We start from the raw sequence: 12,687 nt of genomic DNA, 5'->3' as shown, positions 1-12,687 counted from the left end.
CTACAGCATGGATGAAGCTTGCAGACATTATGCTAAGTGAAGTCAGTCAGTCACAAAAGGACAAATATTGTATGATTCCATTTATATGAGGTACCCAGAGTGGTCAAATTCACAGAGACAGAAAATAGAATGGTGGTTACCAGGGACTGGGGGAAGAGGAAAATGGGGAATTCATGTTTAATGAGCACACAGTTTCAGTTTTGCAAGATGAAAACAGTTCTGGAGATGGTGACGATGGTCGCACAACACTGTGAATGTTCTTAATGTCACTGAACTGTACATTTTAAAATGCTTGGCAAATTTAATGTTATGTATACCTTACCACAATTTTTTTTTAAATGCTACACAGCTGTCCAGGCAATATGCTGTGGAATTTCAGGGAGGAAAGAATGATGGGAGATTAAGGGATTTATTTTAGTTGGATCTTGAAGGAATTAGATAGGGAATAATGGGAAAAAACATTCTAGGCTCTGATTATGATCAAAGGCAGAATTATAAAAATGTGTAGCAAATCGGACACCTCATAATACAGCAAAATATCACAATTTAAATTATGTGAGTAGTTATTAGCCGGATGAATTCAGCAAAATAATTTAAGTCCACTTCATTGAGGGCCTTAGATATGATCGTAAGGAATGCTGACTGAATCTCGAAAGCAACAAAAAATCTTGACACGATTGGGAAAGAGAGTGAGTTAAGAAATCCACATTTTCGAACTGCAACTGCATGAAGAGATGATTAGAGGCTACCATGATTAAAAAGGTGCCAGATGATGCTGTCCTGAAATGGGGAAGTGGCTGTATATGTGAAAAGAAAGAGACAGACTCAAGATGTTTCACAGAAAGAAGCAATGAACTTGCTCCCAAAAGTGTCTTAAATCCACTCGTCTCTATTTGCACTGCCCACATGTTAATCCAGGCCTCCATCTCTCTTGAAACCACTTCAACAGCTTGATGAGTGGTCTGCCTACTTAAAGGTCTTGAAACGTAGATCAGACTGTGACACTCCCTGACAGGTACCTTTCACAAGCTTCCCAACTCAGCGCTTGGCCCACGCAGCTGCACTGTGCAGTTTTCCTGCCCACCCCTCACACCTCAGAGCCCACCATGCTTTCTCTCACTCTATCGCCAGCCATTCTCACCTTTAAGCTTGTTGAACACACCTGACTCTTGCTCAGCTCTGGGCTTTTCACTTGCTATATAGCTTCGGCCTACATTGCTCTACCCCCAAGTCTTTGTGTGGCTGGCTTCTTCTTAGCTTTCAGGTCCCAGTTCAAATGACAAATGACTCAAAAGGCCATTTTCTGACCATCTTATCTAAACTAGGTCTCCCCTTATTATACTCTGTTACAGCACCCAGTTCACGAAACTAATCTCAATATGGCATTTTTAAACTCGCTTTTCACTATCTCCTCAATCATGAGACCCTCTTGTTCACAGTTATAGTCCCAGCTCCAAGCAAAGTGTCTGGCACATAGTGGTCACCCAGTACATATATGTAAAATGAATGAATAAACAGGAATCAACAGCGAGTATGTATGGGGTGAGGGAGAGAAAAGAAAAAAATGCACTGCAATAGTTAGAATTGAGATTGCTGGAAAAAGAGGCCAAGTGTGATGAAGGTGAGATGGACAGTGATGGCAGAAAGTCCCTGGACAACAACCAGTCCAAGGTGCCACCAGATGTCCATGTGAATGCTGCAAAACAGAAGACGGAAAAAACCTCGAACAACAGAAACTTGAAGGTAAACTATTTTTTCTTCAACAATAACTCCTAGAATGTCCCCCAATTTGGGGGTGAGGGGAAGCTGGAAGGAAGGATAATTACATACCAAATTTTCTATAGATAGCTGAAACTGCTTAATTTCACGAAGGGTCTCATTATCTCTTTTCACTTCATTCACATATTGTGCCAAGTCCTAAAGAATAAAGAAAAGGGTACAAAAAGAAGGCACACTAAGATTAGAGAAGAGATGTGAACTGCTTTGAAAGAAAACACATCATTAATTCCATTAGTGATAAAAGTAACCACCACAACGTTTCAATGACAATAAAATGAATGCCCAGTCAATCAAAGCTGTAGCTCAAAGGCAATTTAAAAATGTCTGGAATACAGCTGGGAAGACTGAAGAGTTGTCATTAACCACACCCCTGAAAAGAGTAAGGATGTTGTTGCCTTAAAGCTGTAGCTCAAAGGCAATTTAAAAATGTCTGGAATACAGCTGGGAAGACTGAAGAGTTGTCGTTAACCACACCCCTGAAAAGAGTAAGGATGTTGTTGCCCTAAGAAACAAAAACAAAATATGCTGCTATGCAGAGGAACAAAAGGAAACTAGGTCAGAAGAATGTAAATTCCAAGCACATTAACAACTGACCTTGAGAGAATTATATCTTCACACAGGTTAGAATAAGGGGAGTAACAAAGGATTAGCAGGGAAAAAAGTAACTAAAAGTTAGATGATGAATCTAGCAAGGCTGTTTTCTGCAGCCAGTTCATGTCATCTTAGTCCTGATAGTGTTCAGTCAAGAAAGCAAGTTCAATTTTGTCAGCACCAATGTTCTAGCCAACTGAGCTAACTGGCCAGTGCATACCGGATCAATTTTAAAGAATTAATAAAGGAGAAACAAAGGAGAGGTGAGTAACTTCACAGTACAAAAAATGAATTGAAGTGAACAAAAAATGCTGGCCATGTTTCTCCATGTGCCTTCACCTATTTTAAAATATCTTTTCTCATATTTGAGGAAACATTAGCTAATCTTTCCATACTGTAACTGGCTATTTTTATTACATGTGCTCCAGATTTTCCTGTTCTCTGAGCTCTTTTTCTTTTCTCTCTACCCTCTTAAATTCATCTGCAACGGTAGGAACAGAATTCTGAAAAAAGCAGTTCCTACTTTGTTCTAAAAGGAAGTCTGACCTTTCCTAGGATGTACCCATAAATGACTTCTTTGAAAACTGGAAACTTGGTAGGACTTTTTCTTATAATAATAATTGTGTGATATTTCCTGATAGTGGTACTAAAATCCACTGAACAGCAAAACTGACACTGAAATTGGTGCAGGAACATAAGTAAGTATGCATTGCACTGAGTAGGGTCACATTGCCATTTTGTTTCTAAAAACAAATATTTGCTTATGTTTAAGTTATGGCAAAATATTATTTCTTTTAAAGTCATTTTTATTTAGCCTACTGTGGAAATTGGGATTTTACATAGTCCTCAATATGTTCAAAACACCTGTCTTTATCTACTTGTGGTTCTTGATTTGCAGATTTACCTGGAAATAGAAACCCAAACTGAAATTAATTTGTATCGATGCACAGCATCCACAAGCATGACCCTGGCAGATATCCTCCTATGAGGAAAATAAGTCACACCAGTGTTCTGAAGTCACCAGATGACCTACCGCTTACACAAGCCAACAGTTTTTTATTGGTAACCATAAAAACAATGTGAAATAAAACCATCATGTTAAATCATTCCTAGTGGTTATGAAAGCTGTCATAGCTGTACAAGTTATTTTAATACGCCTCTTGGTTTTATGTGTTTTTAATCTAACAATTAAATCCATACAAGGATATCTACTTCTGTAAAAAATATTTAGCTCTCCCCACCAAAAACAAATATGTATTATAATATATTAGCATATCATATACATATTAGCAGAGTTTGAATTATATTGGTTTTAGGCAAGAAATAAAAATACAAATAAGTGACTGATATATTTGCCTCACCTTCATTGCATCAAGAGCCAGTTTCAGATTTGCCTTCTCGATAGGATCAGTGGTATGTTTGACCAGTTCCTATTTGGAATATACAGTTTAATATTACTTTTTCGCAAAATTAAAACAAAGACATAAGAAAGAAAACATTTTAAAAAATAAATCAGTATTATCATTATTCTCTCCACAATGTGATAAACCTAATGTAACTAGACTCTATTTTCATCAAAAATTTCAAACTGTTAAGAAGACCAAGATCAACTAGACACTAAAAGAACATGAGGTGCACTTGGAAACATTTTCCTTTCAAAGATGAATCTGAATTCCATCCCTCACATTTCCCTGACACTGCTTCCCAAATGCTACGAAAGATGCCCTCCCTAATTGCTAACTGAATTGATCACACGTGGTTTCTCCACAGCTTTTGGTTCTGATGACCATCTCTCTCCTTTCGTTTCAGGTGCATCAGGGTGTCCTGTTCATTGTTGTTATTGCTGCTGCTGCTGTTGTTTGTCTATCCTAAATTTCTGCCTATTCCTCATTCTTTCACAGTTTCTTTTTTATCTGCAACTCAGAAAGCTATTATCCACTAGATGTTCACCCTAGTCCTCTTTTATTCTTATTTTACATATTTAAAAAGTTTATCACAACCACTGTCATGTCAACTATCACCTAATGGGCAATCACTCTCAAGTACATGTGCTTAACCCAGAACTCACGCCCAAGTCCCAGACTCATACATCCAACTAAATAGTTCTACCTGGATATCTCATAGGCCTCTCACATCCAACACGCCCAAAACTTAATCCATCTTCACCCAGGACCCTATTTTTGTTCCTGTTTGTTTTACTAAATGATGACACTTCATCATTACATTAGAGTTATCTCTGATGCCCGACACCTAAAAGGTGTCCCAGACCCTCCCCCTCCCTTCTCCCTCACTGTGTTCTGTTGATGCTATCTTTGATCCTGACCCTGGTACTAGTTAGTATCAGGTCCTTACCCTTTTCAAACATGTTATTATAATGGGCTTCTGATTGGTCTTTTGACTTGTAGACTTCCCTCATTATCATCTATTCACTCTATTGACATAGGAGTTAGGTTTCTAAAATGGAAGTTAGGTCCTATCTTTACTCTACTTAAGACTTCTGCGATGCCCCACAAAAGCTTTGGGTTGTCCCCTACACGTGTTACTCAGACTCATGATCTGAATTCTGCAAACCTCTCTCAATTTCTCTCTCTTCACTTCCACCCAAACAACCCATATTCCAGTAATACTAAATTAATTGCAATTCTCAAAATATGTTCTGATAGCTAATCCCATTAGAAATGTTACTTTCTCTCCTTAAAAAGCTCTTCCTCTCTGATCCACCTGCCAAACTCTTACTATTCCTTCAAACCCAACTCAACAATCACTTCTCTGGGAAGGCTGATATGACAGAGGCCTCTACTCAGGTCCCCAGCCTTCTTAGGCATAGTTATTCAGGCCTTCATTTCTGCCACCTTTGCACCTTCTGCGTACTTATCACATTGTGTTATATTTGGAAGCTTATATTTCTTTTTTTTTTTTTTTTTCCTTTTTGTCTTTTCTCGTGACCGGCAACAGATCGCAACCCTCAGTGTCGCGCCCGTACCGGACCGGGACCGGCAACGGGATCACAACCCTCAGTGTTGCGCCCGCACCTCGCTCAGCCAGTGAGCGGCCGGTCTGTATGTGGGATCCGAACCCTCGGCGGGAGCGCCACCACGCTCCCAAGCGGCGCACTGTAGCAGTGCGCCACCGGGCCGGCCCCAGGAAGCTTACATTTCATTTTTCCCTTGTAAATGGTGAGCTTTGTCAGTGTAGGGCCTGTCTTATATCATAACTGCCCGATACTGTGTTTGGCATAGGAAAGCCACTCAAAAATCTTTAATGATTTCAATACCAGTAGTGTTTCCTGTTCTAAACAGGACCTACAGATGGAAAATCTATTAAGTATAATAAATCTGTCAAAATACTATTCTTTTATTTCTATTTTTACTTTTACTTTATTAAATAAAAACAGTAAATCATTCTTAAAGTTTCTAAGCCCCATTGTAAAATACTCAATTTCATAAATTTGTTATTTGTATTTCAAAAGTTATTTCCCCACTAAAGTACAGTATAGTAGTTAGGCAAAAAAAGTCCAATTTATAAGCACATTGTTCAACAAATTTCTAGACACAAGACAAAAGAATTTTACTCTATACTATTTTGAAATGGAAAAACATTTCCAGAATTTTTATTTATGTGTGGTACCCAAAATAAAACTTTTCCTATTTCAAAAGATATCATGAAATTAAACATACTCCTGAGATTTAAATTACAAAACAACCCAAGAGAAATTAGAGGAAAAAGTTCACTGAATTTCAAAAAAAGCATGGTTCTATTTTATACTTTTATAAATCTGTATAATACCCAAATAGATATTTCTTAAAAACTGCACCTTCTAAATTCTTCAATCAATATGTGACTACACCAAAGTTAGAAAATAAATTATCTTATTTTGGACATGTTTTCAATTCCATGATGCCTTGAAAACTGATTGCCTGAGTCTTCCTATTATTTTTTCATAAAATCCAATTTGATTAAGTTGCTTTGAGTTTAAGTTTCATAAATTTTTTAAGGAATAATCAGGGTTTAAATTTTTCTGATTTCTCAGTAGAACAAAAATAGACATGACTAATAATACAATATGTACAAAGCACAGCAGACTCAACATTATATTTCACATACAGGTAGTAGATTTTCTAAAAACGACATTTCACAAGCATCAGCAGAGATGATAGACTAATACAGTAAGACATTTCTTTGGAGCAGAACTAATGAGTCTCCTGGTATAGCTTTCAAATTAAATTTATAAGACTCTCTACCCTCATTAAAGGACTAACCATGGAAACCATAAGCTTTGTGGGTTATAACAAGAATCACTTCAAAATAAATGTAGTTTTATTATAATTTAGTATGTAGAAAGCAATATAAAATGTGACACAATTCTCTTTAGCTTACCGTTATAACGCAAAGGATCTAATGTGATTAATCTGCCGAAATTCAGGTGCATCACAATGCTGATATGCTAATAATAAACGATTACTGCTAACTATAGAAGACTTGGTTGAAGGAATAGTCTCATTGGTTTTGCCTTGATTTAAAATTTTTTTTTAATCCAGTCATGTTTGAAGGACACAAAATGTGACTTTGTGGCAGATACAGAATCATCTTTGCTAAAAGGAAAAAAATGCCCAGCTGTTCTGTTATTTCCCACTTAGCTGTAATAATAATTAAAAATTTTAAGGGGACAGGGCCCAAAACAGGGAGTGTCTGCCACACAGTTGGTGCTTCATTAATATTTGTTGATTTAATACATTAACAATATACAAATAAACAGTTTTAAGTTACATACCTGGAGGAGAAGGTGATACTTTAAAACACGCTGCATAGGAACCACAAGCAAATCTCGAAGAGTGAATTTCCCATTATTTGCTCTTTTGGAACATTCCTAATGAAATGTTTTTTAAAAACTTTGTTAGTTTTCTCAAGGAGAGTTATAAACACTAAAAGATGAAAAGAGGCCATAGGCAGAACTGTTATTATACGATAAATATTCTGCTGTTTTCCTTAACAAACCTTCTCTCTAAATAATAAACAGTGTCTTCAGTTAAAATGCAAACAAATCTTGTACAATTTCAACTCCAAATATGAATCAAATAGAACTATTTTACGTATAAAAATTATTTTCTCTGGTGCAAAATCATAGGAAGACCCTAGGTCCTCCTCAGCTTATCCTTATAGCTGTACCTTCTGCCAGTCTCCCCCAGTGGGTTTCTGGGCCAGGCATCAAGAACACATTTCTACTCATCAAACCTGCCATAAGCCATCTCACCCTCATGCCTTGGTCTATTCAGTTTTCTCTAACTACCATGTGCTCTGTCCAGCCTCCAGGAAAATGCATCATTTTAAGTTGAAGAAGTTCTAGGCCTTTAGTAATGATTCCAATCAAAAACAGAGTGCCTGCTTGCTCTCTCTTTCTCTCTCTGCAAACTTTTAATTATTGTTGTATATAACGTCTTCCCCAACATACTATGTCCTTTATGCCTCTAAGAATCTAGTATTTGCTTAATAAATATTTATTGAACAGAATGAAACAGAATGTTTGCTAAAGTCTCAACCTACTACTAGATTCAAAGTTTTTAAAAGCCTCACATTTTATTTTTTTTTTTTTGAATCTCGCACTCTTCTTTCTTAAAAGTTTAATTAAAAATAGTATTGACTTGTTCACTCTTTTGACAGTAACTATAACTTTGAGGAAAATATTTTAAATTTGAAGTGTCAAAGCATGAGTTTAAAGCCAAGGTTTGGCAATCATCGGCTGTAAGACTTTGAGCAAGTCACTTTTCTGATTTTACCATTTCTCACATGTCTGTGGTGTCATTAAAAACAATAAAATGCCATAGAAACATTTTTATTAGTGAGCAACCTCAGAAGTCCAAACTCCTCACCCAACTGCACATTCCAGACCAAGAACTTTTCCAGTTCAGAGAGGAAATTGTGCTTAAGAAACTACTCTTTTTCTTAACAACTTTGTTTCCCTTTTGCCTACATTTAGCTTTTCTGGCACATTGAAAGATATTATTATCAGGAGGTATAAAGCAAACACCATTAACTCAAATGACCATAGTGTCTAAATGAGCATGTTTGACTACAGATCATAAGCAAAATATACTGGGGACACATCCTGACATTTTAGCTTGTGTCTTATCAATTACTGAGGTTCCTTAGAAGGATAACATTTTCAACTGACTTCTTGCTTCTACAGATTGTAGAGAGTTCTGGATCATCTCAACAGGAGGTTAAAGTGTTAATACTACTGTAATGAGTGGGTCTTCTCTCCCCAGCTGCGTTTTAAGCTCCTTGGAATTGAGGTTATAGCTTATACTTCTTATGTTATGCCATCTCAAGACACTCCTAGGAACATAAATGTTATACATTTATGAGTCACTATGTTATGGAAATTAGTTTAAAATTTGGGGGGGAAAACAGTTTCTGTAAGTCCTAAGTTATATGCTCAGAAAGTAGAGAAACCAACATTTTTGACACTGAAAGGAGGTTACAAACGGGGGTTGGAGAATGAGGTGTAAAATGCTTATTAGAATGAAAGTAAATAAAAGTAGAAATAATTCTTCCAAAACACCCATTTGCTTAGCTTAAGTTCAATTATAACTGAAAGGAAAAGAAAATGTGGTAGAATGAGCCAGGCTGACGGGGCATGATAAAGGGACTCTATCACCCTTCATCCCATGTTATCTCTGTTCCAAGGTAGAGAAGAAAAAGACAAAAAATCAAAAGAACAAAAATAACCACAAAACAGAAGACACGAAGAAGGCAGAGGGACACCAAGAATAAGGCAGCTTTTCCTCCATCATGCTGGGACTTGCAGCAGGCAGTTCCAGCAGAGTATTTGTTAAAGTGTTACAGGAGATATCTGATTAAATACTTCCAAATCAGGCCTGTGGTCAGAAGTTGGGCTTTTAAACTGAGGAAAGACAGACAGCAGCACCTCACACCGAGCCTTTCAAACTCAGCCTGAGGTCCTCTCTTTCCCTAAGACCCATAGTGACTGCAGAACTATGCAGAGTCCCAGAGTCCCAGATTATGGTCCACTGGGCAGAATTTTGACATTAGCACTGAAAGAAGGAAGAGCGACATTCAGACAAGGCTGGGAATATAATGAAGGTTTGATTGACAACCTGCTTGAACTGTAATTTTATATCTTTATTCTTTAAAAAAAAAAAAAAAAAAAGATTTAATGGTTGCTGTAACAGGAACTAGTTGTATGAGTTGTGAAGTTTTACTTTACCATGATATTTTAATTTGAGTCGAGATGGCTTATAGCTCTACATTTATGAGGCTCTACTCGCCAGAGGAGCAGAAACCCTTTGCACTAACAATGTTGTAAGGATGTTATTTAGTGGTAATTCAAACTGTGTCCAGCCTTAAGGTCAACAACATCAAGGAATACTAAGAGGTTAAAAAAAAAAAATCTATCATATTGATTTAGTATAGTTACTTGGTGACTCGCCAGTGTGCAAACTTTCTAAGCACTATTTTCTCTTTGTGGGAGTTATGAAATCATGCCAAATATGCCATAGCAGTGAAGAAGATTCTGATGCGAAAATCATCTGCCTCTTGTTCCCCTGTTCATCACCTGACTCACTGCCAACCTGAACAAAGAGTGGGGAAGGTGACATTAAAGAGGCAAATAAGCCCACATAATCATGTAAAAGTAGACCATATATCTCCACCTGAAATTTAAGAAAATCTAAACATGAATAATACATTAAAAATAGTTCATATAACATAATCATTTTTCAAAAGTTCTTTGAAAACATAAACTCTTTTGGGGGGAGGGCAGGGGATGATTAAAAAAAAAAAAAAACCACAAGCTTCCAGACTTATTTTCTACTGTGACCATGTGCTCAGTTTCCCCTGGCCTACTTGTCATTTCTCAAACTTTCCTGACCCTTCTGGTCAAGACTTGGCAATTCTGGAATGCTCTCCATGGAATCTCATCTGTCAAAGCTCAGCCCATTCTTCGGTGACCTAACTCAATCGCTGCCTTTTCTTATAAATCTTCCACCATCTACCCACACCGAAGCGATTCCTCCATCTTACCCATAGAGGCCTGGCATACAGTGCTTATCACATACTGCTTAATCTTCTATCAGCATTTGTCTCCTCTTCCTTTTTGTGAGTGATGTTCATGACATTTTTGTACATCTGCCCCATCTTATATTTTTAATAAACATTTTAAATCTACATATGCATTATCTAGCATATATCTTGTCCTGCACCTCTTACTACTCAGGTGACCCTGGGCAAATTAGGCATAATCTCTTGGAACCTCAGCATTCCCATCAATAAAATGTGAAAATTAATTGCGTATCTCACAGTCAGGAGTACCTAACGAGCTAATGTATGTAAAATACAGGGCCATAAATGTTAGATTTTCCTGCTATTATTACAACAATATTATTTTATAGACCCGTCTATTAAAATATTTTATAAAACTGCTGAAATTATATTTAGAATACATGAGAAAAGGTACTGTTGCATTGATCAAGAAGAGGAATACGCTGCTTTTAGGTTTACTTTATGTCATAAATAAACAGAAAATAAACAGGCACCTCTAATTTGAGTTTGACATCTTCTTTTGTCTTAGAGATGTAGTCTAAACTGGAGATGGCTGACTCCACCCCACTGCAGTACTGCCCATAAATAACCAACCTAGAAGGGAAAATGAGAGAGGAAAAAGTCTGTAAGACAAAAAGCAAGAATGAAGTAGAGGCAGAACGTTCATTTCTCTAAAACCACAGTTGGGGATAATCAAAGCAACAGTGGAAACTATTTTTAATACACACCATGCATACAGACACAGAATGAGGATTACTCATGTTTACAGCAATAAAAATGACTAATTTTGGGTTCCCAATTTGAATGGGCTTAATTCGTGTATATTTTTATAGCAAGTAGATTTTACAAACTGGCTTAATGACTGCTAACTTTGAGTGCATATGTATGCATTTCAAAAACAAAATTAAAAACTCTTGTTTAAGCTCCTATTAGAGGTAAACTTTTTACCGTTTACTTGCACTCAGAAATAGTTTTATTTTCTACTGTGATTTTATGGTAGTCACTACTTATATCTCCATTCATTAACAAACCTCCCACTCCTTACTACTTCTTAGTTATAGAACATACATCATCTGAAAAGTGGGAATGAGAGGCCTGAACTGTGCTGCGTAGAGGATAACTCATATTGCAGGGAGCCTGAGCCTGCTTCCGCAAGGGTATCTCTGCAGTAATGCAGATATTTCACGAAAGGCTGGTTTGTGTACTGTTTCAACTCTCCACTGGAAAGACTACTAATAAGACGTTAAGGTTTATCTAAGAGTTGATGCAAGGCAATTCATTAGCCACTTCTTAGTAACAGGAACTACATTGCTTAATTTAAAAAGAGAAAGATGGACATTTTAAGCAAAATTTCTTGATACTCCAATTTATATGACTTGCTCAGGAGATTTTTTTTCCCAGACTTAGAAAGGAAAAGTGACTTTGACTGTGAATCTAATATTCCAGAATAGAGAATCATAAAATATTAGAGTTGGAAGAAGCATTAGGCACCAGCTAATCTACCCCCAACATTTACAGATGGGGAAAGAGTCTTGGAGAGTTAAAATGACTTAAGGTTACGTTACTCACTAATGATGAGATCTATGACAGAACTTCAGCCTTTTAAACTGCAATGTTGAAGTCTCGGCACTATACTAGGTCCTTTCCTTCCCCCTGCCCTTTCTCTTTTAATATGCATATAGAGCTCAAACTACTACCCTGAGATTAACTCTTCCATGTTCTAATTACTGCTCACATAGTACTGTAACGAACAGTTGTAATAGCTATCGATCAGCCATTTTAATACTAACCCTTGCTATAATTACAAACTAGCACCCACAATATTTTAAATTCCAAAGTTACCTTTCCTTGTAGTTAATAAAAACTTGATACAAATTCTGGTCATTTTTATTTACAATGGAATCATGAATCTCTTGCATTAAGTTCCGATGAACTTTTACAAGTTCCTAAGAAAAGAAAACAGTGTGAAAGGAAAGTAGGAATCAAAACCAAAAAATACACGCCAATCCCAGAATCCCTATTATTGTTAAACTTGCCAATGAGAATGTACTGAATGTTCTCAATATATAAAGCTGCTACCATCAATAAAGAGAGGAGGAAAAGGAGGGGGAGAGGACGAGAAGAGGAGAAGGCAGAGGGGGAGAGGGGGGAGGGAGAGAGGGGAGGGTGGGGAGGGAGAGAGGGGAGGGCAGAGGGAGAGAGGGGAGGGCGGAGGGAGAGAAGGAGAGAAGGGCCACATGCATTGGAAACAGCAATTTC

General features: G+C 37.1%; 1 protein-coding gene across 1 annotated transcript in view; it reads right to left on the bottom strand.

Moving 5' to 3' along the window:
* The window catches only part of VAV3 (vav 3 guanine nucleotide exchange factor), a 204,222-nt gene that overhangs the window by 77,979 nt on the left and 113,556 nt on the right, over positions 1–12,687 (bottom strand). The window contains exons 8-12 of the mRNA XM_008581073.1: positions 12,271–12,374; positions 10,923–11,022; positions 7,142–7,237; positions 3,732–3,800; positions 1,831–1,917 (exon numbers count right to left, since the gene is read on the bottom strand). Coding sequence (XP_008579295.1) covers positions 1,831–1,917; positions 3,732–3,800; positions 7,142–7,237; positions 10,923–11,022; positions 12,271–12,374 — 456 coding nt within the window. The remainder of the gene's footprint in view (positions 1–1,830; positions 1,918–3,731; positions 3,801–7,141; positions 7,238–10,922; positions 11,023–12,270; positions 12,375–12,687) is intronic.

Source organism: Galeopterus variegatus, unplaced genomic scaffold, assembly GCF_000696425.1.
Source record: "Galeopterus variegatus unplaced genomic scaffold, G_variegatus-3.0.2 Scaffold2256, whole genome shotgun sequence".
Taxonomy (NCBI): domain Eukaryota; kingdom Metazoa; phylum Chordata; class Mammalia; order Dermoptera; family Cynocephalidae; genus Galeopterus; species Galeopterus variegatus.
The sequence above is the reverse complement of the archived record's forward strand: the minus strand, read 5'-3'. Positions and strand labels throughout refer to the sequence as shown.